At 51.2% G+C, this 26,808-nt stretch overlaps 1 protein-coding gene across 1 annotated transcript in view; it reads right to left on the bottom strand.

The window, feature by feature from the left end:
- The window catches only part of LOC119453853 (uncharacterized), a 210,848-nt gene that overhangs the window by 74,854 nt on the left and 109,186 nt on the right, over positions 1 to 26,808 (bottom strand). The window contains exon 6 of the mRNA XM_049666891.1: positions 17,614 to 17,678. Coding sequence (XP_049522848.1) covers positions 17,614 to 17,678 — 65 coding nt within the window. The remainder of the gene's footprint in view (positions 1 to 17,613; positions 17,679 to 26,808) is intronic.

The raw sequence follows: 26,808 nt of genomic DNA, 5'->3' as shown, positions 1-26,808 counted from the left end.
GGACTATTGATGACTGAAGCCGCGGTATCGCAGAATCTGTCCAAACAATACCCCTACTTATTTTCAAATCGCTCGGAAATGCTGCTAAAGAAAAAGGGTCTGAGTTTTGGCGACTATACGGCCCAAGCTCTCCCGCGTCCCCAGGCTCATGAGATCGCGGCGGAGATAAGGCAAGGCAATGAAGAAGGAAAAAGGCCTCATGACATAGCTACTCAGGAAGCGCAGCACATAACTAATGAAAGCGGGGGAAAAGGTGCTAGCGAGGAGGCATTCGGCTCAGTGGGCATACCGCAGCAGAGGCTGGTAGAGGAATTAGAAACTAATTTGGAGCTGTCACATTCGGAGGGCTATTTAGACCATTTGAAGGTTGTTAAAGAAGAAATCGCGGCAGAAGAGAGCAATTACGTCGCGAAGGTAGAAGCAGTGGCTATTCCGGAGCACGTTCCTTGCGGAGACAAGGCTTGTTTTAGCAGTCCTAAAAAGGTCAAGGAGGCGCTGAAAACCTCCCTTGTACCTCCGCATTTGAGCGGGGTTCCGGAATCGTCCAAAGGAGAGGAGACTGATATGGCGGCCAAACAGGGCAGGACCCGGACGATCGAGGATTGCACAGGCACATTCGGTGACCGCCTGGCGAGGCAAAAATTTTTCAGACAGCGCAAACGAGCGAAGTATTTAGCACAGCGCAAATTCGAGACATACACACCGCAGCCCGTAAGCGAAGGGAACAGGCCACCACGCAGAACTTCAAAGGGCTCGCTATGGTGGCTGAGAAAATGGAGACGTCGCCAAAGGCGGCTGACAACAGAACAGGGCGCGTCTCCGCGAGTAGGAATGCGGCTGAAAGGGGCAACCTGGATGAGGTACGCGCGCAAGCACAGGGCCAGTCAAACAGTCAATGAGGGGGAATGCGCCGTGAGAGGGAGAGCAAAGGAAGAATGGCGATTCTCCTCGCGTTTACGGCCTCCCTCCCTGAGACGCAAAAGAAAGCTGCGGCCACACGAATTGACAGGTGACAGGAGGGGGCAGTGTGTGTCTGGCACCCTTTATTGTCCATGGCGAGGCCCAATGACTTTCAGATTGCGACCTAGTCGAGTGCGCATTAGGAGGTAGTAATTGTCGAATTGGGCGCCTCCATAAGGTTCCCGTTTGTAAATTTGTAAATAGAGCACGTTGCATTTTTTTTCATTTGTTAGTTATTAAGCCCTTATTTCTTTTAATTTCAAAGGTTCCGCGTTAATCTCGGTGATTCGTTGTGATGATTGTTATGCGCGCCAGTTACGCGAATAAAACTGCGAAGCAGGTTTTGCGACGGTGGTGGCTCGTGGCGCTGTTTTGTAGATAGGCATTGATATGGAGGTTTGTAGAAACAAACCATTTTGGGTAATTCAATGCTTACAGGGTAGGTGCGTTTATCGGCTACCATTGCAGATAGAGTATGGCTTGTTTTCTGGCTTTAAATGCCACTTTATGAATCAGCTTAATTAGGAGTTCAGGCGGTCATCACAGAGCAGTACATTTTGCCTTGAACCGCTGGTACTGGCAGATACTATTGACCCAACGAGTAACTAACTCACTGCGCAGCATTTATCCGTCTGATCATTTTCAATGCACTCTCGGTCTCCCAATAAATGTGGCTTTCCCGGGCAGGAGAAAAAAAAACGTTAGGTATTAGGTTAATTGAAAAATGCACTTAAGTCTGTTTTTTTCCTTTTGTTAATTTTCGGGAAGCTCGAACGAGGGCTGCAGGTTTAATTCTGATAAGGTTTTGCGTGAAGAATGTGTGAACCTGGCAGTTCTCATGGTTAGTTGGGTGCTCTCTGTTTGTTGTGCCTTGGGCTTGGCGTGGTCTATTTCCAGAGGGTGTCACCTGGCTTGCCTTGGAACGAACGGCGAAACAAAGCAGAGGCACGGGGTCTATGGTCTCTTCGAGGTGCTTGGATGCTGCAACCCCTTCGAGACCTCCTGTGGCGGTGGACGGGCTGTTATGATCGGCTTGGAACTGCACCTGTGAAATGTGGGAATCAAGCTCGAGCGCCTTTCCCGTGACGAGATAATCCTCTTTCATCCCCGAGAGAGCGTCTGACCTCTACGGAGCAGACGAAAACAGCGAGCTACCAAGAAGGAAGACCCGAGGGAGAGGAGGTCGCCAACTTGACCGCCCGACAGAGGTCTGACACTTCCACAAGTTCCCCGAAGAAGTCATCGCCAGGTTATGCCTGGAATCTGTATCTCTCCAATGTGGCAAGCAAGCCCCAGCGCTTTTCCCGTGACGAGATAATCCCCTTCAGCCCCGAGAGAGCTCTCACCTCTACGGAGTAGACGAAAACGGCGAGCTACCAAGAAGGAGGACCCGAGGGCGAGGAGGTCGTCAACTTGACCACCGGAGAGAGGACTTCCACGAAGGAAACGCCGGCCACCACGAGGGGATTTAAGGCCGTCCTGGCCCCCGTGTTAATCAGAACCGCTCGAGACTCGGATAGAGTCAAAACCATGTACCAATGAAGTGAATACAATCTTTTCTATTTTTCATCATCACGATGCCCGCCTTCATCGTCGTCTCCTGATTCCTGCGGTGACGACCCACCTCACCCGGTCGAGATTATATCAGTACGTGGAACCAGATTATTTTTACTGTCAAACACTTCGGCTGGTGGACCAGCCTTCATCATTATATATATATATATATATATATATATATATATATATATATATATACAGTGTTCTACACTACCAAGACGCATAAGCCCGGCTGCCCATTTAGGGCCATTGTGACTGAAGAGGGCTCTTGGCAGAAGTGGGTGTCAAGCTTTTTGCAACGAGCCTTAAAGGGACTTGCGCCACCGGATCATCTTGCGGTACAGAGCTCGTTGTCGCTCGTGGCGCACCTTAGAAACAGTTTTCCCAGTGCGAATGCTGCCTTCTCGTTCGTCATTGAGGACATGTTCTATTCAATACCCCAGTGTTGGGCTGCTAAGCAGGAGGTCGCGGGATAAAATCCCGGTCACGGCGGCCGCATTTCCATGAAGACGACATGCAAAACACACGTGTACTTAGATTTAGGTGCACGTTGAAGAACCGCAGGTGGTCGAAATTTTTTGGAGTCCCACGCAACGGCGTACCTCATAATCAGATCGTGGTGTTGGGACGTAAAACCCCATAATTTCATTTAATTCAATACCCCAGGACGAACTTCGAGAAGCAGTGCGAGAATTCATCGAAGATAACGGGACTGTTGCCTTTGAGAACAAATGCGGAATTGTACTCGAGTCTTTCCTGGAGCTTCTGAGTGTGCAATTAAGTCCACCATCGTACAGCATGGCGACAAGTATGCGGTTCAAAAACAAGGCATCTATATTGGTTCGAGTGTCGCGCCTGTTCTGTGTAACGTGTTTTTGGCTAAGTTCGATTCAGCGTTACGTGAAGCACTTAATGACTCGCGTGTTATTAGGGTGTACAGATATGTCGATGATTTTTCATCATACTAAATCTTTCTCCAACTTTTAATTTTCTTTCTCCAACTCTTGTGCGCAGCAAGAGCAAATTTGTCGTAACTGAGCCCACCCGCGAGAAATTAGGCAGAAAGAAAAAACAATTAGATAGTGACCACGCCGAGGAACTTTACTGAGTCAGAAACATGACAAGCCACTGCTTCAAAGTGTTTGCCAAACATTGAACGTAACGAAAAAGACCCCTATCTTGATTCTATTCATAAGCGTGAAAGTTTGAACAGCTTGGAATACATATTTAAAGAGCCCCTAAACCACCCGGAGGTCGAAATTTAGTTGTGGTGTTGCAGTTGTGCACGAGTCTACAACGAACACGTAGCCGCGAGAATTTTTCGAAATGGTGCCGTAATAGCGGAGTTACACGCGTTTGATGATCGAAAAACGGCCCTCGCTCATTTCGCTCTTTCCTTCGCTTCTCTCCTCGTCGGCTGGTCTCCCCTCCTCGCCTAGTGCTGCGCAAAATGTCACGTGACCTACGTCATCGCCAACGCGCTTCTCAAAACGCCTACTTCCGGTTAAGGCACGTCGACGCTAGCCATGCTAGCGGCCTCCTGTCTGCCGCGCGAGAAGCGTCCAAAGTAGACAATTCGGCCGGCGCCTCGCCCGCTGCACCATCAACGGGCCAATCGACGACCGCGAAGCTGCGCGCCTCCGCCACCGGCAACGAAAACATTGGCTGCTGCTGAGTGCACGGCTACCGACGGGAGACGACCGGCTCGGCTGTGCTCGCATCGCAGCCGACGGCGCCGCTAATATCAGCGCATTTTTCTTCTTTATTTTTGCGAAGAGCGATAACAACGATAAGAAAATATTGCGGCTTGTGAGCGTCGGTAATGCATTTCGAAGCGCCGTCCGCTTTAGCTTTGAAGGGAACCGGAAAAGGCCTAGCGACGATATCGGCGCCGTCGAGTGATCAGCGGCGGAGAGGCTGCCGCACAAATGAGTCCCGGTCTCATCCTCTCTACGTAGGGCAAGGAAATCTCGCCGCTCGCGAGCAAAACCGCTGTCGAACGGCGGCCCGCGAATGGCAAACGGCGTGCGGCGAGTTAGCGTGCCGGTAACGTGGACTCGGCGCTTTTCGGCTACCCGATGTTGCTGCGGTGCCGGCGCGTGTTATGCGAAGCGTGCCGCTATAGACCCAGTGTTGCGCGCACGTCTGGAAAGGCCAACACTGTCGTACTCTATTCGCGCAGCTAATCAGACCGCTAAGCATGACTGTGTTGGAACACGAGCGATTTGGCACTTGCGTTGCGGTCTGTAAATACCGATGCGCAAGCGCGCACAAGCGAGCAACACGGCAAGGACGAGCAGGGAGCGCGCGTACCTGCTAGCAGACAAACCGGAAGTCGTAGGTTCTTGTTCGACCAATGGACATCGTTTCCACCATTGACATCACCAGATTTCCCCTGCTGACGTCGTATCGACCGCTGGGGTTCCGTTCCGAAAAGGCGAAGGGAGGAGGACGGCATTGTTTTTATGGTTTTGTGGCGCGCCCGCGGCGCGTAGCGCTGCAGCGTTTGGCATCGTTGATCGTAATTGCATTCTGAACTCGTTGCGCATATTTACTTGAAATGTTCACAAAATATCTCAGGTGGTTTAGGGGCCCTTTAAATGTTTTTAGTGCCTGTTAAAAGAACATGGGGCGGAATTCACTCAGCGAACTTACGGACAAATTTTGGCGTAAGAAAAATCTTACGAAAAAAGCGTATTCACAAAGCTAAAACTGTTCGTAAGATCAGCAAACTTGTGATGCCCGCCGCTGCAAAGAGGAGTGCTGTAGACGAAAAAATGCACCTATGTAAGGGTAGCACAGGTGCGAACTTCAGTAGTTCCGCCAATAGTAAGCGTAAGTCGATTCACAAAATCTAAACAGCCATCGCAGATGACGACTTAAGAAGAAATTTCTACGATATGATTGTAGTAGTCTTACGAACATCATTATGTCTATAGCTGCGCCGCTCGAGCTGACGCGGTTAAGCGTTGGAACGCGCTGTTGCGGCTGATTGGCCAGAGGCCACAACTGATAGCCGAGGATGGCGCGTGCTTATATCTTTGTGGCGCACTCTGATTTGTCATCTCAAAGTGCATTGAGCTGTTTCAGTGCATAATTGCTTGAACGTGCCCTGCTGTGGAAGGCAGTAGCATTAATGCTGTGCGGCGTACTTCTGCCTAGTGTCTGACAGGCTGTGTTTCTGTATGCGCGCAGCAGCCTGACTTTTCATGCTCGTCATGACACTCCATTGGGTGTCAGCAAACATAAGTGCCGTGTCCGTCCCTGATAACCGTCAAGTTTGTCATTGATGTGTTTGGAGCCCAATTCTATCGTATTTTTTCTAGTTTGAGCGTTCTCTTGCTCATAGGGCTGCGGATGATTATTTTGTAGCGTTAGCTACACTGGCCTAGCCAAGCCCGTTTCGCGCGGCACATCAAGAGCCGTGCTGCGCATGCGCAAGGATCAGTGATGTCACACGGCTTGCGCACCGGAGCCACCGGAGCCGGCACCTCTCGCGCACTCCGCCGCGCGCGACTCACCGCCGCCGGTCTGCGCATTCCAGAGGAGTGACGTCGTAGCCGTGGTAGACGCACTGGCGCCGGCGCGCGCTCGCTGTGTAGTCGCCCTCTGACACTGCGCTGGAGCCGCTGCGCTTCTGACTGGCCTTTGCCAGTGTGGTATAGCCATGGAGAAGGAGAGCGCAAATGCTGCTCAACAGCGCAGAAGAACGGAGAAGCTTGACTCATAAGAATAATCTTATCTTAAGAATAATCTTAAGAATAAGCTAAGAATAATAAGCTGAACATTTGCTAACGCTACGTATATCCTGGCATAGCCGAGCTAAGCCACTGCAACTTTTTTTCCAACGCTTTGAGGCTATAATTCTCCATGAGAGATGAAACAATGAAAAAACGATGAAACATTTCTAGTTATCAAAACTTGTTGTTGCACAATTCGCTGTTGTCGTCTGTGTTGTGCCTATTATATAGCTCATAGTTTTAATTCAGTATATAGTTGAAGGGACGTAGTGTCTGTGCCCACGGTGTTGCTCATTATGTGGCCTACAGTGTGCAGTATGCGCACGGCGGATGGAAATTCTGTCTAGGATATGAGGTGGGACGTCAATACGATGAAATAAAAAAAAAGAAAATGCGTATTGTGATGATGTGAAATACCAGCATTGTGATGATGTGAAATAAAATGCATCTCACGAACGAAACGAATTGTCGCATGCGTCCACAGACTACACGCACGCACGCGCGTGGGCACACACACACACACACACACACACACACACACACACACAAACTTATGTTTATAACTACAAAGAGACGTATAACTGGAGACACTTTGTTTTTGGTAAAAGCGAGCGCAGCATAACGCTCATAAAGACACCACAGTGTTTCTGTTTTGCATGCACAAAGCCAGTACATGCAACAGCCAACGGTAAAAGCAGACGGCAAAAAGAAAAAAAGAAAGTGCCACAGCAGACGACAGCCATCGTCTTCCTATGATTGGCTCGAGGTGCTTATTTTAAACCACATGCTAACATCAGTCCTGGGTGAAATGACGTCACTCACGTCTTTCAGTCGCTTCGTGCGATGTTCTTTCTATAGCTTCTTCCTCTCACTCTTACCTAAGAAACCCTTCATAGGCGTTTGTGAATCCAGCGCAAGAATTTTCGTCCAGCCGGCAACAGTCTTACGATGATTCGCTCCTGCTGTGCAGTAGTCAGGCCAACATGACGGCGCGACAAAGCCGGTCACAGTGGCCCAGTATCGTGCAATGAACAATGTAGAGCGTGCCCGACGCTAAGCGCGGTCACCAAAACGCGTCGTATCAGCAAGATGAGCATTGACATCGTTACAACATTTCTATGTAATTAGCTTTGTAAGTGCATATCGTAGGGATCGTACTGAAGGACTGAATGAACTTCACATAAAGGCCGGGGTGCTGGCGGCATACGGCTGACAACTCATAATTATTTCATTTACTTCCATATTTGCCTTCATACATCACACGTATCCGCAACTTCTGAGGTTTCGACTCTGCCTCAGTGACAGTTGCGGCTTCACATGTTTTATTTAGCCGCATGAAAAGTGGAAAAATACTTATCGAGAAAATGTCAGGCAAGCAGACACAATCTCTCCAGTTATACTAATTGAATGCTTAGGAGAAGTATTCAAGCTATTAGATTGGGGAGGATCAAAGGCGATGCTAAACAGCGAATATGTCAACAACCTTCAGCTTGCCGATGACATTGACCGGTTCAGCAACGCTGGAGACACATTGCAACAATTTATTGAGGACCTTAACCGAGAATGTGTCAGAGTAGGTTAACAAAGATAATGTTGAATAACATGTCAAGCGAACAAGAATCCATGATCAGCAGTCAGGCTCTAGAGTATGTAGAGGAGTAAGTTTATATTGGTCAATTACTGATAGGAAACCCTGATCACGAGACAAAAATTTACATCGGGATGAAAATGGGTCGGAGTGCATACGGCCGGCATTACCAAATCGTGACCGGGAGCTCACCGCTGTCGTTGAAAAGAAAAGCGTGAAATCATTCAATTTTTCCAGTACTATCATATAGGGCAGAAACGTTGAAGTTAACAATGAAGTGTGAGAATAAGTTAAGGACCGCTCAAACAAGCGATGAAATGAAAAAAAAAAATGATATGCCTGTATAACGCTAAGAGAGAGGAAGAGAGCGCTGTGGATCAGAGAGCAAACGGGGGTAGTGTTAGTTGAAATTAAGAGAAAAAGAAATGTCGCAGTTTCGCCCGAAAGGCGAAGCATCAATTGCGATAAGAAATTAGCAGAGAGCTATTCGGAGTAGGGATGGTAGTTTTATCGGCTGCATAAACTTGGACACACTCGCTTACTAACTGGATTAACAAGCGTGGTGTCAGCGCGCACAAGCAAACATGGATAGATCACACTCAATGACCGCAGACAACCACTGTCAAAACGCTGGCAGCAACCGCAGCCGCCGCAGCGAGCCAAGGTTCGTGCTGTCTATCGCTTCAACGGGAATAGAGCGGCGAATGCACAGCGAAAAGGTCAGAGCCGTGTGGAGATCGTTTTAAAGAGACGGTGCGGGCAACCGCCCGGCTGCGGCGGTCGCCCGCACCGTCTCAAGTACAAGCGCAGTTTTTGGCAGAGTAGAAGCTGCCCCCCCCCTCCCTTTCCACTCTGCCTTCCCGCTTTCCTCCTTTCGCGTTGGAGATTGCTTCGGCAGTTCCCTTTGCGCCCGGTTGCAAGATACGCATTTGGTGCCGCAGCACAGCGTCGCCCCGCCTCCCTCCCTCCCGTACCCTCCCCCCCCCCGGCCTTTTGCATGACGGAAGTCGCGTTTGCTTTCAGCCGTGCGTTCGCTCTCCGTGATAGCGCGCGTCCCCCGCGCGCTTTCACTCGCGCATACGGCGCGTGGCGATGATTTTATCGCCCTTGGACTTTATACAGAACCTCACGGCGACGGCGACGGTGACGCCGACGGCAGAAATCCGCTTTAAGTGTCCATACAATTGCTATCGCAATAAAATAGGAGCTAGGCATGCCGCTTAATTTAAAGGGCAGATAATCGGTGGTCCATTAGAAGTACAGAGTGGGTGCTAGGGGAAAGGAAGCGCAGTTGGGTACGGCGGAAAATTAGGTGTTGTAATAAAATCAGGAAATTTGCAGGCATAACTTGAAATAAGCTAGCGCAGGTCAGGCGTAATTAGAGATCGCTGGGAGAGGCCTTCGCCCCGCAGTGAACATAAAAGTACGCTGATGATGTTTTAGAACATACGAAATTCGGGGGGAATTTTAACGAACTGTTGCTCTTGAGCCGCGTTCGCATGTTTACAGAAGGGCGTCGGATGCCGCTTGGATACCACTCAAGCGGCACATACCATACCACCTTGGTATCGTACTATATGGGCAGTGACTGCTCTGAACAAAGTGCGTCAGTGTCGAGTTGAACCGATTTGAACCGAAACTAGCTAGAATGTTGAACCGCTGTGGGATTTGAGTACGGTGCTATGCCGTATTCTGACGTGCACTTGAACATTTATGGCAACGTTGGCACTGAGCATCGTGGTGATGTTGACTGATTAGCGTTGACTTCTATGAGGGGCCACTTGGGCTATGGCAGACAGCGTAATTAAGGGCTCCAGACCCTGACATCGCGAACCTACGATTTATTACCAGTTTCCAAAATTGATTTGTGCGCCCCTTTGTGCATTTCGCCGCTGTCGTAAAGCGGTATCCTGAAGCAGCAAGAACCAACGGTTGACCTGGAGCGAGGCATCATCGTGTTTTGTCAGCTGAGGAGAAGCTAAAGAGAAGCGATGAACGTCGATATGATGTCAAAGTGTTGATAGGCAGGGAAGCAGGTGTGGATGTTACATAGACTTCTGAAGTTTTCTGTCTTCAATTGGGTGTATTGATAGTCATGGCTTCCTTCTGCATTTCTTTTTTAGGGCTACTTTAATACCTTTCCGTGCCCTCGACAGTGATCATATGTTAAGGGAGCGCGCGTTTTGTCGTCGGTTGGCGCTTGACAGCGTTGTCGACCAGTCCTTTAGACGGTACGGACTGGCGAGGTAGCTGATAATGAGCCTATGCGCGGCCTTAGAACCGCACCTGCAACTGTGTGCAGCGCGATCACATACTATACCGATACGGGGGATGGGCCGTTTGCCTTGAGGCCATACGAACCATTTATTATGGAAGTTTTTTTTATTGCGGTAGCAATTATATGGACACTTCAACCGGATTTCTGCCGTCGGCGTCGCCGTCGCCGTCGCCGTCGCCGTGAGGTTCCGTATAGATAAAATCTTCGCCGCGCGCCGTATGCCCCAGCGGAAGCGTGCGGGGACGCGCGCTATCACGGCGAGCGAACGCACTCAATCTCCCACGCGCAAGCAAGGAAGCGGAAAGCCAGCGCCGGAGGGAGCAGGGGGGGGGGGGGGCACTTCTCTGCCAACAACCGCGCTCGTCGCTCGTCCGCACAGTCTCTTATCTCTCCCACGCGCACGCAAGGAAGCGGGAAGCCAGACCGGAGGGAGCGGGAGGGGGGGGGGGGGCGCACTTCTACGCTGCCAACAACCGCGCTCGTCGTTCGTTCTACCGCACCGTCTCTTATCTCCACACGGCTCTGACCTTTATTTCGCCGCTCAGTTTCCGTTGAAGCGATAGACCGCACGTATACCTTCGCCCGCTGCCAGCGTTTTGACAGTCGTTGGCTGCAGTCATTCAGTGTGATCTATTCATGTTTGTTTGTGCGCGCTCACACCACGCTTGTTCATTCAGTTAGTAATAGTCGGGCCACATTTTCCAACGCACGCTACACATGCAATGCTGCCCAGATCGGCAGTGCAGCACTACAGGTGTGTCCCTTCGCACGCGCTGCCCACGGGAAGCGCTTCTCATCAACACCACCGTTTCACACGTGTCTTCTCGTGGTCATCGAGTCTCTCTTCATGTCGGTCTACTTACGCCGCAGCACACCTGCTTACTTAATCAGCTCATGTTTACTACAATTCATATTGCTACCAAAGCCGCTCACCTTACTTCGTATGACATTGCTGTGTTGCTATCGCATTCATTGATTCGCCCTTAGGGCGAAACTGTGACATTTTTTAATTCCTAAATTAATATCAAAATAAAGACATCTACTAGCTTTGTAATAGGGTGGTGCTGGTGGTGATGTACACAGGCTAAGTGAGCCTGGCAGACCTGGCCGCCAATTGCTCCGAATGAGCGTCTCTTTCTGCGCCAAATATGTCGCCATGAGTCCAGCAGTTCTGTCTCCAGCGGAAATGTGAGCAGAATGCCTAACACTTTCACCGCAATTATTTTGATGGTGGTGCGGTGAGCGGGCGAGTGCGGTTGAGCTTGTCGGCATTGTAGCAGACGCCCGGAAAAGGAAGGTGTCGAATAGGGGTGTGCAGTGATTTGTCGGGAGAGCATAGCCTTGTAGCGCCAACCGACGTCGCAACGCAGCGACCCCAAGATCGGCGCTCTCGGCTTGACAGCCGAGGAGAATAAAGTTGGGCGGCGCGTGCTAACGCCGCAAGCACGGCACGCTCCAGTCCGTTCAAAAAGTCTGCTGAGCTGGTCCTCTTGGTCGTGCGCTCCGCGGCGACCCCTCGGTTTCTTACATTGATGACCCGGACGTGATCCTCAGAGTATCAACAAGGACCGATTCAGCATCGCCTGCTACCGAGCCCTGCCCGCGGCCATGGACCAGCTGGAAGAAGAGTGGCGCCCACCAACGCTCGACGACCCTTGGCGTTTGCAACTGTGGCCCTACCGTCCGCACAGCCCTATCGTGTGGTTCGCGCAGGTAGACGCACAGCTATACGTAAATGGCGTATCGTCACAGCTCTGGCGGTACCTACTCCTCAAGCGAGAAATTCCCAGCGACGTCTTCTCTTGTCTTGACCTTCCGTCATCAGACCAGAACATGTACGAGGGCCTCAAGACCGCCTTCTTTCAACACTTTGGCGTACCAGTTCCCGATCACTTACGCAGCACGACACAGTTTCCTTCAACGGCTGACGCTTCTGAAGGAATGGCTCAAACTACGTCGTCCTCTTCACCATCGGCGCCGGGTGAACGCTACGCCACTGCTCGCGAATCTTGCGCCGCACCTACACCACAGGAGCCACTGTGCGGAGACAACAAGACAACTGCGCCTCCCGCGTCTCGTTCGTTCCCCGACGACAAACAACCTCCCGCCACACTGCCCGAACCATCAACTACACAACTGGTGAGCCCGCTAGTCCTCAGCAACGACCACCTTGCATCCACGCCCGAGCATACTAAAGAGTCGGCATGCACTCCACCCCCACCCGAGTTACATGACGTCCCCAGTCCAAGCCGTGGAGATGACTCAGCAGCGAGCCATGCCTTGACGGTTGTCGAGACGCATATCAGTCCACCTGTTACGAGTGAAATCCTGCGGCAACACTGCGGTGAGACTGGTCCGCCAGTTATCACGTGCACTGCACTTCCCAGCTACGCCAGCGTCTTTCCCGTGGAGCCCTTGTCGCCTGCCCCCTCTCGCAGCACACGTTCAGTGTCTTGGCTTCAACGCCCGAACGACACTGCCTTGACGTTTGGCCCCAAGGATGCCTCCTTGGCTTGCGGTGCTCCGCGTCGGAGAACTCGTGCCCAGCGCGGCCGGCAGCCCCACTGCTTCTCTGGTTTTCGTCGCTGCATCCAACCGATTTTACACAGGTGCCAAGCCGGACGCTGCTACAGCGCACTTCGAAAGCGCCCGCCCTCAACACCGAACCTATGTTCACGGGTCCGACTAACATTCACACGTTGGCACCACGCTAACTTCGATAGAGCAAACCGCGTCCCGTCGTCGCGGGCTTGTCACCACGGTCGCAGCATCAGCGGGGGCCGGATTCTATGTTGCTGTCGGCGCCGACGCACCCCACCACCGTCTTCACCGCTTGACCAGCCCAAACTTGGACGATGTCATCGTGGCTGCCGCGTTCCCCGCACCCTTCTGGGTTAAACGCAGTATTGCGAATATGTGTTTCATGAACGCACTGAAGGAAAGTTGCCCGCACGTTATGCAGCAATGTCTTGCGGAGCATGTGGATCGGCTTAAAGCTTCCGGTTTTCCTTCGTCTATTTTGTTGTCGGTTGGTGAAACTTTCGCAAGAAAAATGAGGAAAGCACGTGAGAATTCAGATCGCCCATTAGAACTGACAAGAAACATTGACGTGATCCCCTATTGCCATAAAATTTCCCACGGGCTGAAAAGAGTGTCCCGGAAATTAGATGTTAACCTGGTGTTTTCAGCTCCCCGTAAGCTTTCTGGCCTTTTCGTCCGCATCTCCGGCCTCGAACGAGATTCAGCCTGCAAGCCCAAGCACCGGACAGAGTTCACTAAGTGCGCGGTGGGGGCGGTTTATTCAATCCCCATGGCTTGTGGGAAAGTATATATCGGCCAGACGGGGCAGTGCCTAAATTAACGCCTCAGGGAAAACGACAACACGCTGCGATCGGGTACAGGGAGCAACTTGGCGTTGCATGTGAAAGATTGTAACCGCTGCTCGCCTTTGTTTTACAGCAATAGCATCATCGGCAGAGGGAGGTCCAAGCAGGAGCACGAACTGCTTAAAGCGTTTTATCAAAAAGAACGAGCGGGTTTGCAAAAGCGACGCTTCCGTGCTTATCACGGAGAAAGAGTGGCGATTTTTATCGGGGGTTGTTTGATTTCTTCAATGTGTCTGTTTGGGTTCCTTCTTCTGCACGTGCGTTTGCGCTGGAAAAGCGGTGTATAAAAGTACGTGGATGCTTCAATAAATAAGTTTCAAGTCCGGCGACTGTGTGTGTGTGCGCCTCCTTCTGGTCCTGCGTCTTAGTTATCACTGTTTTTTTTTTTTCGCTTTACAACATTAACCAACCAGGCCAGCAATTCACGCTGCTTTGCAACTGGTGTTTGTCGAATCCTCCATGACATCGAAAAGGTGTCTTTGTATCGTCGGAGAAGACTTCTGAGCTGTTGCTGCTTGTATACCCATGGGGAGACTTGGATTTATGTCAAAGTCTGGTTCGGGAACTATGGTCGTCGGGGTAGATGGGGCAGAATTCGAGAAGACGCACTGCTTGTTTCCACAATTTCCTCGATGTATACGATCGTAGTACAATTGTTGAAGTGTTTGAATTCCTGGCTGAAGTTCGTCAGCATCACTTTCGCTTTCCCTCCGTGCAGTCGAGAGATCCCTCTGGCGACGCAAATTTCATGGTCGAGCAGTAGACGTTGGTCGCCCTCGATGACGCCAACTCAAATTACAATCCTGAATGGAGGCGGAACGCTGACTTCGTCCTCAAGTACACTCAAGGCATGCCAACTGAAAGGCCTCTCCATCCGTATCACTTGGTCTGTGGACAGCGTTATTGACTTCGACTTCAGGTCGATGATTGTGCCTTGTTGGTGCAGGAAGTCCATGCCGATAATTACGTCTCGCGAGCACTGTTGGAGGACAACGAACGCGGCAGGGTAGGTCCACTGATGAACTGTAATTCTTTCCGTGCAGATTTCAGTCGGCATTATGAGGTGCCCTCCAGTTGTCCGAACGTGAGGACTGTCCCATGCAGTCTTGACTTTCTTGAACTTGGCGGCGAATAATCCACTGATCACGGAGTAGTAGACTCCAGTGTGTACAAGAGCGGTGACTTTGTGGCCGTCGAAAAGCACGTCGAGGTCAGTGGTCGTTTGTCTTCTGTTGCAGTTAGGTCTTGGCGTCAGATCATGGCTACGGCGCGTTGAACTGTGGCTGGTACGTCGCGTCGTCAGGTCGTCTTTTGTCGACGTATTCTTGGCTTCCAGGATTCGTTGGGATGGCGGCGTGTCGCTGCTGCGTGGTCCGGATAGATCTTGAAACGTCGTCGTCAGCGGCGGAGCATCTTCGCCATTTCGACGTACAGCTACCGCACCTCCATCGATTGCTGGTTTTAGTTTTCCGGATAGGGGCTTGCGAACCCTCCCCGGGCTGGGTCAGTGTGTGGTCCGCGCTGCGGCGACAGATAGCGTCCTGGTGATGGCAAACGCGAAAGAAGTTGGGGTCTACACTGAGTTCCGGCAATGTAGTCGGCGATGTCTCGTAGTCGCTCGCCAAACTGTGGACGTGGCGCGTTGACGGCGAACCCTCGTAGACCCATCGCGCGGTATGGGCATCGGCGGTATACATGGCCGGCCTCCCCGCAGTGGTAGCAGACCGCGTGGTCATCGGGGGCGCGCCAAATGTCCGTCTTCCTCGGGTATAAATACGGCGAGTTGCGTATAAATAGCGCGAATAGTTTCTCTATCCCACCCCGCATCAAGAACTGAACTTTATTTTCTTCAGACGTGTTGGTGTTGGCATGGCAGAAGACCTAGGTGAGTCACCTGCGTGACTATATTTCAGTATTGAGATGCTCTCGTTCGGTAATTGCACTCTTGTTGTCTCAATAAAACGTCGGCCCTTTCTTTCCTAGCGACGCTCGTGAAGGTCCTCAGGAAGTTACTGCGGAACAGGTCCCACGTTGTAAGGGTGGACTCCCTATCCACGAACCATTTCCTCAGAGCATCTTCCAAGAAGAAGTACACGTGGCGTAGCTTATCATCAGCGGTCCAGTTGTTGAAGGCTGAGATTCTTTCGAAAGTCTCGAGCCAGGTTTCCAGATTATCCACAAATTTCCGGAGCTCCATGAAAGGTAGGAGGTTCCCTGGGTTGTTGAAGCACAATGGGTGACGCTGGGGCTGCCATTTTGGTTTTTAAGTTGGCCATTGTCGTATCATGCAAAAGTCCGTGCTCCGGTGACAATCCTTGCAGCCTGCGGCTACCTCGCTGGCCCTTGGTGACCTTGGTGTTGTCCTCGGAGTTCGGGCTCGAATCACGGCTTCATGGGGGCATCCGCTGCATGACCGCAAAGCACCTTCACCAGATATAACGTAGTAGTGATGGTGCAGAATACACAGAATAACTGTGCGTGACTATACCAACTTTTTTATTGGGCGAACCTGTGCCCACAAAGCAAGTTACACTCAATGCACTGCGATAGCGGCGAACACAGTCGACGATCGTCGAAATCTAATCAGCGCGTCAAGCGCGTCGGCTTTAATACAGAAATCATCGAAGGTTCTATCTTTGGTGCCGGAGTGTTTTCCAGAAAATGCTACACAATGGCTACAAAAATGGCTACGCCAATGCTACAAAATAGAACCATCGATAACATTCCATTGAAGAAACTTCCGATACATGCAGGCGTGTGCATGTATATATATATATATATATATATATATATATATAGGTTTCTAGTCTCCAGTATCAGGAAATAGGAAATTAGGGCCAAAGAATGGTAAATAGCTGATGTGCGGTTGCCCTCTATTGTTTCATGGGCACATCACATCGGCGCATGTGCAACATTGACGCGTTTAAAGCTACTGGTTATGTGATAGACAGTTTTGACGAAGAGTTTCACCGCTGCCGCAAAGCATGCGCCAATAGTAGCCCTTAGCGGGTTGAAGCGAAACGATGGTAAGAAGCATGTCGTGCCGCTATCCTCTTGAGGTAAAAAGCCAGGGAGGTCAAAATAAATAAATGGTGGATCTGCCGTAATCGAGAGCAGATATAAGCATGAAATGGCTACCAGCAAAGCAGGTTGGTGCCGCGACGCAGGCCTGAAAGCTTAAGGAGCCAAAATGAACCTGTTGTGAACTGAACCTCGTTGCGAGTCTCGTCTCGGTCGAATAACGATTCCCGGTGCACCTGACGCTGCCGGCCTCGGTCACGCAGCATGGCGCTATCTCTCGAAAGAAGCTGTACAATACCTGTGCCGCGGAACTCACGGACCGCTGGCATTAGAAAGAGCACAGGCAACCCTGTCTCAGCGCCAAAAGATATGACAATTGTAGTGTACGGTGCACTGTATCTGCCTTTTGAACGTCGCTATTGGAAATGACAAATTAAACTTCAGTTACAGCTTGAGTGATATGTGAACAAACATTAGAAAGAAATCCAAAGCAACATTTTTTTGTAACTTGTTCGGGCAGCAACTAGCGTATGTAATGCGGTTCTCTACAAGGGGTTGGGGGCCAGAGACTGCATTTTCTTAAGTTCTGGCTGGTTGCCTGGATGATCTCGTTTTGCTCTCGCAACGATTCCCGGATGTTCTCGTTTCGTTCACAGTCACATTCTCGTCGTGAGCGCCAGGATAATGGGTCTGGATTTTGGCAAAAGATCTCTTGGAGGTCACCGACAACGGGAGCTAAATGCATTTCACGCTTAAAATGTTGACGAATAGGAGTGGAGTTCAGAACGCACCTTGCCACTACCGCGTAACATGCACTGGAAAAATCTATAATAGCATCGTAAAACAATGTCATGAAGGCATTCTAATCAATGTACTCTTAAATCCAAGTACGGCGAGAAATCGGATAGGAATACAGTTGTCATGGCATCGACAGGACCGCGGCGCATGCGCCCTAAACGTCGTGGGATTGGTCCATTACGTGACGTTTTGTCATTGACATGCTCATTCTGAATGTCACTCAACAATGCAATTACCTTTGTGCGTTCTGCTTAATCTATAAAAATATTTGGGGTGATCGCTTACGGTAGGTGGCTATTAGGAATATTCCTGGATGTCCATGACGGGCCCGAACAATATAGTCTCCCGTCCTGAAAAGTTGTAAATGGGCAATGTAACTTTTATATTATATGAAAATAAATGCTGTTCACATGAATAAAATAACTTCTGTACAATATGTACACAGCAGAGTCTGGGTGCTTCGTCTATTATAATTTGCATAGCTCATATCTGAACTTCTGCATAAGAATGAATTTGTGTTCAAATAAATAGCACGCAGGCCACTTTACTGTACGTGTTTAGTGTTTAATGTTTTACCAATCTATAAAGACGATAATCCTTGTTTCGAAATACCATACTAAGATGCTGCATATTTCGTTTTCATAGTTACGCAAGGACAGCAGAATAATCTAATAAAATGGATTATGTCTTCTGCATAAAAGTAAACGCGGTTTTCGTAAAAATAAGAAATAAACGGCACTGGCCCCCTCTTCAAGTTATTGAGCCCTGGCGTAAAGCAGCCGTTATGTAGACTCTTTTCACGGTGCATTTTGCTTTAGATGAACAAGAAGACGCTTTCGGCGGCGCGCCGCACCTTGCCTCAGCGAATGCGGACGAATACGAAAGCACTACCGCTTTTGCCCTGCTACTGAGCGACCAGCTGTTTGAAATGAAACTGCGTGTTCGCTAACGCACTGTGTTCCATTTATGTTGCAAAATATGGAACTGTAGAGGGAATACGTGTGTAGTAGTTGGCTGCAAAATAGTGACTGGGATATTAAGGATTGAATAATCTGTGTGGCCACGTTCATAGACTCCAGTTCTCCAATACAGACATAAGGAATGCCTGTATTGCCGGCGCTTCGCGATTCACGGCTTTCCTCGAGTATAAAAAAATTAACTTATCTGCCAGTACTATGTCACTAAGCTAAGGGACTTCAACCTTGGAATATCGGCAAAAGTAAGTATGCTTGTTACACGCGGAAAAAATGAGTAGCGCCTCTTTCTGGCATAGAAAGTTTCTCGCAATTTATTTACATGCACCTACCCCATTTAACACGCAAACTTACGCAAACTCTATCGCCAACGTGTCAAGAAGAAGTGAATAGGGGCACGCTAGTATCAATGCGCCGAAGTATGAGTGTCGGCGACACACCAACACACGAATGTTCGGAGCTGAACGTTTCGCGACGGTCCACAGAGTAAGCTAGTGACTAGCGATAATACGTCTTTGGTACAAGCTATTGGAAATTACCGAGCAGCTACGTTCCAAGCTCTTGTGCGCAGCAAGAGTAAATTTGTCGTAACTGAGCCCACCCGCGAGAAACTAGGCAGAAAGAAAAAACAATTACATAGTGACCACGCCGAGGAACTTTACTGAGTCAGAAACATGACAAGCCACTGCTTCAAAGTGTTTGCCAAACATTGAACGTAAGGAAAAAGACCCCTATCTTGATTCTATTCATAAGCGTGAAAGTTTGAACAGCTTGGAATACATTTCTACCACCGCTGTCAGTGCAAGCACCGTTAACGGTGCTCACGTCATTTGGACAAGGCGTAATGAGCTCCGAAAGCACTTACATGTCCTTGGAAGCTGTGACCAAAGCTTTGGGTCGTCCACCCAATCACCCACCGTCTACGATATCCGCCGAAACAGAAGTTTGCTTAGTCGCACCGGGCGTCATGCACGGATGTTGCGGATGCAGCTGAGGGAAGCAACGGACGCGTCAACACGTGATCAAACATGGCGGTGCCCATGGGAGCCTCGTCAAAAGGGTCTATGCAATCTTGTGGAGTAAAATTAAACGGGACTGAGTGAGATGTCGCTGTGGCTGTTTATCTCAGTGTGTGCCAACTAAACTAAAGCGCACCCCCGCCTCCCCCCACCCCCCCCCCCCCCCCGAGGGAAACCAGCCCCCACCACCGCTTCCAAAATCCAACGACATCCCCGCCCACGGTGGTTCAGCTCCGAGCGGGAACACTCCGACTCCGACTACTCAGAGTGGTCGATGACCTACAGATCCCGGTCCGGTTCCAGCCCGAGGTCCAGGTCCCGCTCCTGTTCGCGGCCCCATCCTCATTTCCGGTCGCCCAGACGGCGATCTCAGTCGACGCCCAAGCAACAGCAGCAGGGTGCACCCATCATAGCGGCACCCAAATATAAAAGGGTCCCAGCAAAACCAACGGAAGACCAAGGAAGCCTCACCCAAGAGGACCAACACTAAAGAACAAGAGGTAAGCTTGGCAGCAGTAGCCTCCCCCTCCTACAAAAAGCCACAGACGCCACCGCCCACGAAATTCGAACAGGAACTCGCGAGCATGCGCGCAAAGATACAAAAACTCACACAAGAAAACAGACAACTCCAACAAGTGATACAGCTCACACAAAAACCACAAGAGATGGCACCACACCAGGCCATCATTGACCTACAAACCAATGTCGATGCCATCCAAACCCAGATGCAAGCCTTCATGGATGCTACACGCGCCCAGTTGGAACAAATAGCACAGACTGCCCTACAACGCACAGAGGCAGCAATCAAGCACATGGAAGCCGCTGTAGACAGCAAGCTTAAGGGCCAGCTTCACTCCATAAAACTGCCGAAAAACACTACAACAGAACCTCTGCAAAGTCACACCTGCGGCAGGACATAGGACCACAAAACCCATCACCGATCATACCATCACCGACCACAACACCCAACAATGCCTAGATCACACAAGCAAGTCAAAGAAAACTTAGAAATTTGGCAATGTAACTGCCATGGGTACCGAAGGAAAAAAGGGCTACTGACACAATTGATCGCTCAATCCTCAAAGCCGCCAGGGGTCATAGCCCTACAAGAGCCCGGTACCCGACCAACACTACATGGCTACGAGGAATACCACGCAAGTCAAGACGACAAATGGAAGGTAGCCACACTCGTAGACAAACATAACAACTATACAACAGAAATATATACACGACGTAGACGTACAACATGTACTCCTAGAATTCGTGTACAAAGGCAATCAGAGAAAGAGTGCCTTTGTTCTAAACGTCTACTGCCCCCCCCCCCCCCCCAGCCAAAGGCGGGCAAACATTGGCAAACTCTTCAGGGACACTCTCCGCCTTGCCAAAGACCGCCCTCTGGTAATCATGGGCGATTTCAACGCTCAGAACACGCTATGGGGGTATCAAAGGCAGGACTGGAAGGGTCTCCAGCTAGAAACACTAATGGAACAGTCACCTCACACTGATCACAGACCCGAACACTCCGACGAGGGAAGGGAACAGCGTAACACGCGACACCACTCCCGACCTCACCTTCATCACACAAACCACGCGAGCCGAATGGCTCAACACGCTCGAAAACTTAGGCAGCGATCAATACATACTGAACATAACGCTACAAACCGTACGCCTACGCAAGCAGATCGGCACAGCCAAAATCACTGACTGGCGAAAAATCAGGGACGCCCAAGAACAGGACAGAGACACAATCACGAACCTGGAAGACTGGTGCGACAACCTCCGTCGACAGAAACAACACCATACAAAGGAAATTGCCAGAACGGAAGATACCCCAGAGGTGGATCCCCACCTACTACACCTGTGGGACGCCAAACGAGGCCTCACCCACCGTTGGAAAACACAGAAGTACAACAGGAAACTGAAGACACGCATAGCACAAATAACAGCGGAAGGAGAAGAATATGCCATGCAACTCACCTCGGCGAACTAGTATAGATTCTGCGACTCCTTCGGTGGCACCCTGGGTACCGCCAAGACGTGGCACATAATCAAAGCCATCCTGGACCCCACCAAAACCAAAGGAGAGGGGCACAAGGCCCTGGAGAGGTTACTACACACCTACCGAGGCAGCCAACAAGACCTCATCGATGCCATCAAGAACAAGTGCTATGGAGATCCAGCTTCCACGCAACCATGTACAACACCATACATGGGACAACCCAACCCACTTTTGGACGAACCCATCACAGAAAACGAGGTGAGAGCGGCCATCGCAGTCACCACCCGTAACACAGCGGCGGGCACGGACTGTATCACGAACGCCATGATCAGAAACCTTAGAGACAAGGCTATCTCCGCGCTCACGGCCTTTCTCAACCAACACCGGGAACAAGGTACGGTGCCGGCGATGTGGAAACACGCACGCATAATCATGATCCCCAAACCGGGGAAGAAATTGGCAATTGAAAATCTGAGACAAATCTCGCTCACATCCTGCCTCGGCAAGGTGTACGAGAAAATCATACACAAGATACTACAGAGACATTTAGAAGACGACAAGCACCTTCCAGACACCATGTTTGGTTTCCGCGCAGGCTTGTCCACACAAGACGTTTTACTCCAAATCAAGGAAGAAGTCCTCAGCAGTGTTCCCCGCAGCGGCGAACATGCCCTCCTAGCAATCGACATCAAAGGAGCTTTCGACAACGTCAGCCACCAAGGAATCCTAGAAGGGCTCGCCAACACCAACTGCGGTGAGCGAACGTACAAGTACGTTCAGAGCTTCCTAAGCCACCGCACGGCAGAGCTCAAGATTGGTAAGATCCAGACTGCAGTATACCTCCCTCCCAACAAGGGCACACCACAAGGAGCAGTCATCTCACCCACGCTCGTCATTGTCGCCATGATCGGCCTCGCAAGAAAACTGCAGGACGTAGAAGGCCTCCGCCACGCCTTCTACGCAGATGACCTAACACTCTGGACCACAACAGGGTCCCTTATTGAAAAAGAAGAACGGCTGCAAACTGCAGCTGACCTCATCCAAGAATACCTCAGCCAACGGGGACTACAATGCTGGTAGCAATATGAATTGTAGTAAACATGAGCAGATTAAGTAAGCAGGTGTGCTGCGGCGTAAGTAGACCGACATGAAGAGAGACTCGATGACCACGAGAAGGCACGTGTGAAACGGTGGTGTTGATGAGAAGCGCTTACCGTGGGCAGCGCGTGCGAAGGGACACACCTGTAGTGCTGCACTGCCGATCTGGGCAGCATTGCATGTGTAGCGTGCGTTGGAAAATGTGGCCCGACTATTACTAACTGAATGAACAAGCGTGGTGTGAGCGCGCATAAACAAACATGAATAGATCACACTGAATGACTGCAGCCAACGACTGTCAAAACGCTGGCAGCGGGCGAAGGTATACGTGCGGTCTATCGCTTCAACGGAAACTGAGCGGCGAAATAAAGGTCAGAGCCGTGTGGAGATAAGAGACGGTGCGGTAGAACGAACGACGAGCGCGGTTGTTGGCAGCGTAGAAGTGCGCCCCCCCCCCTCCCGCTCCCTCCGGCGCTGGCTTCCCGCTTCCTTGCGTGCGCGTGGGAGAGATAAGAGACTGTGCGGACGAGCTACGAGCGCGGTTGTTGGCAGAGAAGTGCCCCCCCCCCCCCTGCTCCCTCCGGCGCTGGCTTTCCGCTTCCTTGCTTGCGCGTGGGAGATTGAGTGCGTTCGCTCGCCGTGATAGCGCGCGTCCCCGCACGCTTCCGCTGGGGCATACGACGCTCATCCAAGAATACCTCAGCCAACGGGGACTACAATGCTCGCCCGAGAAATCTGAACTCATACGAGTCTGGCGAGGCCGGGATAACCACACTGTCCCCAAAGACCCACGACGAAAAATCGAGGTACACCTCAACGGGAGCCTCATACCAGAAACGTCCTTGCTCAGGGTGCTGGGCATGTGGCTGCAGTCTAACCAGCGTGCTACACACACCCTTACGCTCCTCAAAACCAGTGTCAAGGCGATATCACGCATGATATCCCGTGTAACATCGAAGAATAGAGGCATGAAGGAAGGGGACACACTCCGAATGGTCAAAAGCCTGGTGGTGAGCAGAATCACATACAGCCTGCCCTACTACCATCTCACACAATCCGAGACGAAACAGGCCGACATGCTCTTGAGGATGGCTTTCAAGACCGCTCTCCGCCTGCCGATGAGTACATCGACTGAGAAATTATTGGCGCTGGGGTTACACAACACCCTCAGCGAACTCACAGAAGCCCTTCACGTCTCAAAACAACAGAGACTTGCGCAGACTCACACGGGCCGGCAGGTCCTGCAAACCTTGGGCTTCAAAGCCACAACAATACGAACCCAAGAAACCTGCACGATACCTCGTCACGTCCAGGACTGGTATCACATTGCCCCAATACCACGCAACATGGACCCTAACCTACACTCCGGAAGGAGGAAAGCGAGGGCCAAATACATAGAGAAAACATTCAGGTTCGATACCACGGCCCGTTTTACGGACGCCGCTATGTACGGAACGAAGAAAAAGGGCGCAGTGGCAGTGGTCTGCGACCGCCGAGGCCACGTACTTCCAGTGCATCGACTCGCCCCTGCACGATCACGGAAGCGGAAGAGCTGGCCATTGCGTTAGCGATCCGCGAAGGCCAACACGCAAGCAAACCACTGACGATCCTCACTGACTCCCAGCAGGCCTGCCGCAACTTCCTACAGGGAAGAATCGCAAGACCTGCGGCACAAGTCCTAGCCCAAATACCCAAGGAGGACACTGACGACAACACCATCATAACCATCATTTGGATACCGGGTCACGCTGCCATCACGGGTAACCTGTATGCCTACAGAGCAGCTCGAGAATTTGCACATAACCGAGCACTCATCACGCCGACTGCAGATGACCCTGACCCAGTTGACCCCGAGTATTCAGCAATCCTGAACTACCACAGAGGGAGTCGCTTGCGATATCCCCCACCCCATCGAATACTAAAGACGGAGGATGCCGCTGCCTGGTGTAGGCTCCAGACAGGCACTTACACGAACCTACACATATTACATCGCCTGCACCCCACAGCCTACAGGGACGAATGCCCGTGGTGTGAGGCCACACCAACCCTACACCACATTACATGGGAGTGCACGCTACACAACATAGAACACCATGACACGAACACCACGAGGGAGCAATGGGAGGCACTGCTGTCCAGCTCGGCCCTCGACGACCAGCTGAAGCTGATCCAGAGCGCAGAGAAGATGGCAGGAGCCAGCGGAGCCCTGGACTAGGGACCCCGACCATTAGCGATGCCCCATTGGGGCAAGACAAAACTATCTTTGAATTAAAGTTTATCTATCTATGTGCCAACTAAATTTGCACCGCAAAATTTTGTGCCATAACACATGGAACCAACTGGCCCCTCTTAGTCATGTGACAAATCCCACCATGTTCTACGATCTCATGAAAGTATGTGAAAAGTTCGAAGCATACCCGACAAATCCCGAGGAAGTAACAATGCGTGCAAATATGTCTTGCATGTCACGGGAAATAATAAGACGTCCGGATACCAAGGTGCTTACAGTTGCTGGTTTCCGCGCAAGCGCAAAACCAACCACAGTAAGCGAACATAGATGTGTGAATAAAACTAGGAAGATATGTCAAATATCTGACACTTGCACAATGTTCTGGACCTAAATAAAGTTATTTCACTCACTCATTTGCACAATGTTTCACACTCAGGCATTTTATTTCTCAACACCTGGAGACAGCAGAAGCAGAAGCTGTTCTTAAATTATGGGGTTTTACGTGGCAAAACCACGATCTGATTATGAGGCATGCCGTAGGGGTGTACGGAACGAAGCGACTGCGCGTCCGCCGGTTGCGGTTTATTGAACCACGGCCGCTGGATGATTTTTATCCAGCGGCCGTGATTGAACCAACTCGCACGATAGCGCCTGCGCGAGCCCTCGTCTCACGCGTTCTAAACCTCTTCTATAGTTTTCAATACACTCCCGCGGCCGTGTTGCGCGTGTGCGCTTTCAGAAGGTAGATACGCTGCACAGGACTTCGGTCCTGCGGGTCGATCATCAGTACTACGTATCAGGAATGACCCTTTTAGAGCACTTAAAAACATCTGGTACACAGTGCAGTGAAGAGGGGTGGCACATTGAAGCTGGAGTTAGCAGACGACTCTGGATGTGCTGGAAGCATGTCGAACGTGGCGGAGGTTATAGAAGTCGGTCTTATAGGAAAGAGACGATAACACATTTGCGGGAAACGACGGTTGCTGTCGGGGTTTCTGGCGCTTCGAGTTGGCATAGGCACAGCAGTGCGCGGAATTAGATCCAACGGCGTTCACAGAATGGTAAGCGAACAACTGGCTGAATTCGGGGGCTTAATAGGACTTCGGTATAACAGGAGTGCGGTACGAAGTCTTTTGGTAGACGGGCGGTTCATGGAGGAAGGTGGGGAAGGAAGGCGAGATGAAAGGACAGGTGGATTTTCCAGGTTCAAGGCAGGGAAGGCTGTGGACCTGCCAGTAGTTGCAGCAAGCCCTGAAGGCTGGCTACTCCTGGAGCACGACATTGCGGTCCTCCAACTTTCCGAATCTTTTTCTTGCGACGCAGGTCGTCGATGGGTAAGCGAACGCTGCTCCAGGCCGGCTCACCGCCGTTGTCATTCTTCTTGACGTGAGCCTTGAAGTAGCCTAACTTGCGGTCCAGCTTGTAGCCGAAGATGGTAAGGAAGCGCTTGAACAAGTTGGCCATGTCGGCCAGGGTAGCGGCGGACGGACCTCGCGCGGCGAGGACCAGGACGAGGGCTCTGCGGGATCTTGAGACGCGAAGAGCCTCTTCCGCGGAAGGCTACCGTAGTCTGGGAGCGGCCAGCTGCGTTGCTGAAGGTTTGACGAGAAAGGCCGTTGGGGCGAGCTTTCGTTGCGCTCGTGGCATGTTTTCTTCGGCGCAACAGGTGCATTCTCTTGCCGTTTTCCGAGTGCGCAACAACAACGAGACGAGCTGGCTGCTGCGGTGCCAGCGGTTGCGGTTGCTGCTGCCATCCCACCAGGATGGAACGGAAGCCCATGAATCAACCGACGGCGTCCGAGCGATGGGCGGAGCCGCAGTGCTGAGAATGTCGCACACTTTCACTTGACCGTGCCTGCAGTAGAAGTTCGAGTCGTCGGGCGTCTCCGGCGGTGGTGGACTTGCCATTGTCGGCGCGATGTAGCCCTGTTGGTCGATGAAGGTGAGCCTTTTGGCCGATAAAATCGGTGCGGTAGCATACGATCGGGTCGGGGTTTTCACGTATGGTCAGGTCGCTGACGTTGGGCTGTAGCTGGTCTCGGGGCTAGAGCACTGCACGGGCCGAGTTTTTCAGCCTGGGCCCGGCCCGGGCCCGTTTTTACGTTGGGCTGCCCGCCAGAGCCCAATCAAAACGTTTATGGTGAGGCCTGGGCCCGGCTC

The sequence above is a fragment of the Dermacentor silvarum genome, chromosome 5, assembly GCF_013339745.2.
Source record: "Dermacentor silvarum isolate Dsil-2018 chromosome 5, BIME_Dsil_1.4, whole genome shotgun sequence".
NCBI lineage: Eukaryota > Metazoa > Arthropoda > Arachnida > Ixodida > Ixodidae > Dermacentor > Dermacentor silvarum.
This window is presented reverse-complemented; position numbering and strand designations above follow the sequence as displayed.